The sequence below is a fragment of the Loa loa genome (genome assembly GCF_000183805.2).
Source record: "Loa loa unplaced genomic scaffold supercont3.89, whole genome shotgun sequence".
Lineage (NCBI taxonomy): Eukaryota > Metazoa > Nematoda > Chromadorea > Rhabditida > Onchocercidae > Loa > Loa loa.
In genome coordinates, this window is record NW_018108269.1 from 47,844 (window position 1) to 50,237 (window position 2,394).

At 34.2% G+C, this 2,394-nt stretch overlaps 1 protein-coding gene across 1 annotated transcript in view; it reads left to right on the top strand.

Moving 5' to 3' along the window:
* The window catches only part of LOAG_17538 (hypothetical protein), a gene marked incomplete at its 3' end in the record, with an annotated part of 6,009 nt that overhangs the window by 1,309 nt on the left and 2,306 nt on the right, over positions 1-2,394 (top strand). The window contains exons 3-9 of the mRNA XM_020450198.1: positions 112-218; positions 404-525; positions 774-977; positions 1,095-1,171; positions 1,293-1,422; positions 1,750-1,872; positions 2,022-2,151. Of these exons, the coding sequence (XP_020306155.1) occupies positions 112-218; positions 404-525; positions 774-977; positions 1,095-1,171; positions 1,293-1,422; positions 1,750-1,872; positions 2,022-2,151 (893 nt within the window). The remainder of the gene's footprint in view (positions 1-111; positions 219-403; positions 526-773; positions 978-1,094; positions 1,172-1,292; positions 1,423-1,749; positions 1,873-2,021; positions 2,152-2,394) is intronic.

Consider the following 2,394-nt stretch of genomic DNA (forward strand, 5'->3'; position numbering starts at 1 on the left):
GCAAACTGCTTTGAGAATATTACGAATTGATAGCAAACTGCTTTGAGAATATTCAGTCAATTAATTTTGAGATGCTTTATTTCTGGTATTGTAATGAGAACTGCTTTTCAGGAATCAGTTATCAGTATTGAGTGTATTGTTCAGGAACCAGCACCAGAACCCGATTCTGATGTTACCTTGCCTGATTGGATTGGCGCAGTTAGGTGCAACGACAACTTGTAGGCTTTCTATGTATTGTACTAATTGATTTGATATAAATTTTCGATAATTTTCAGTTCTGAAAACTCATTCGTCAGATAGTCTTGTAGCAGTGATTTAAATTAACAATGCAATCAAATATGATGAAAGGCTGCTGCATTGAACATAGACCTACCTTTATCGATTAATCCATCAACTATTCCAGCATTGCATCTGGTACATATGGTGGTGAACTCGTGTTGTGGAATCATTATGGGAAAAAACTAACGTCATCCGTTTTACATGAAGAAGCTATTAAATGTCTTGCACTTCTGCCCGATGAAAAAGGTTGCTGAATTTGGGATTTCCAGTTTCGAATGAACTGTTCATTTAACACAGTAAAATTTAGTGATCCATGCAAAAAATACTGTGTTTTCTTACAGAAATGCCACTGAATCTTTGTTTTAGCTTAATTGCTTTGATTTTCGGTAGTTTACTAATAACTGCAATCATGAAATGGACTGGAATCTACTCATTCGTTTAGTTTCTCTAATGAGTTGTGTAAATTAGTTTTTGAAAATAACAATGATTTTCAGGAAGTCGAATTGTCACCGGTGGACATGACCAGATTTTGATGGTAAGTAATATAGAAAAAGATGGATCATCTACTTTTATAAAACCAACATGCGTACTTCGCGGTCATGAAAGAAGCGTGGAATCCATTGCCGTGAATATCGACGGTACTCGGACGGTTTCAGGCGGCTTTGATAAAATGTTGAAAGTATGGAACACCGATCAAGGTTAACAATTGTGTCATTTAAATAGGAGAATTGTTGTGTTGAATTTTCCATATTTCCAGTTTAGTGAATTGGAACTGTAGTCTTACTGTGTCTGCTTTGAAAAATTGTTTTATGCAGATGATACATCCACCGTCTTCGAAAAAGCAGGGAGTGAGAAAACGACCAAGAAGAAGAGGACTGATGTTATCACTAAGGTATACATCACCATTTCCTGGGGAATTATAACAGTCTGTTTTCATGCTATTTCAAGACTTTTTAAGAATGCAGGGTTCTTTTTGTTTTCTTACACTAATTTATTAAAACTTAATATTCTAGACTCCTATGGTTACTTTGTGTGGTCACAAGGACGCTGTTGTCGGTGCAGTATGGTCATCTAATTCTGCAAAAGAAGTGTTAACAGCTTCATGGGATCACACAATATCCATTTGGGATTTGGAACTAGCAGGTATGAAGCAATGAAGCATGTAAGAAAGCTATGTAGTAGTAATGAATTGTATTGGTTTCATATCACTAATGCTTATTATTATATAAAGCCCTCTCTTATAAGTTTCTAACTGTTGAATCAATTTCCTGTCATGCTTCTCGGTAATTGATAACATGTGAGTCCTGTCACTTGATATCTCTGTGAGTCGTAACATTACTAAGATTAAAACTGTTGTTGAACATGGTAAATAATTAAACAGACCCTTGAAAATGCAATCGTTAGAGCTTTTCATTGGTTATTCTACAAGCTAATTAGTTACCAGTAATCGATGTCATTCTGCGCTTTCAGGTCAGATAAGTACTTTAGCGGCAAAGAAGGCATTCACAAGCATTTCAATGTGCTCTTCAAGTAGCATGCTTATAACTGGTTCAGTGGACCCGATTGTGAGGTTATGGGATCCACGAAGTCATGGTACTTTTAGCAACAATTGGTTTTTAGCTCAAATCAACTAAGTTACGATGCGGAAATTTGCCATACATAAATGTCAATTCTAATATTTGGATTCTGAAAAAGAAAGAAAATCGATTTATTTAGCAGTCTGTATCTTGATGCAAATTTAGAAGGAACATTAGTGAAACAGTCATTTATTGGTCATTGCGGTTGGATCTCATCAGTTTTTTGGAACAAAGTGCGAGAAAATCTTTTTATTTCCTCCAGTTTTGATAAAACAGTAAAAATGTGGGATGTAAGGTAATCTTTTTTTTAATGCGTTCGTAAGAATATGTAGTTATGGTTTTCACTATGTCCTAGCTATGACAACTATTATTATGTCTATTATTATAAACAATGCAGTGTGAAGTGCAAGCCTCATTTTTACATGCACATACTGCATTACTTACATCCTTTGTAGAATACCGTGTTAGTTTTTTTTTTTCTTATATATATATATATATATATATATATATATATATATATATATATATATATAACAAC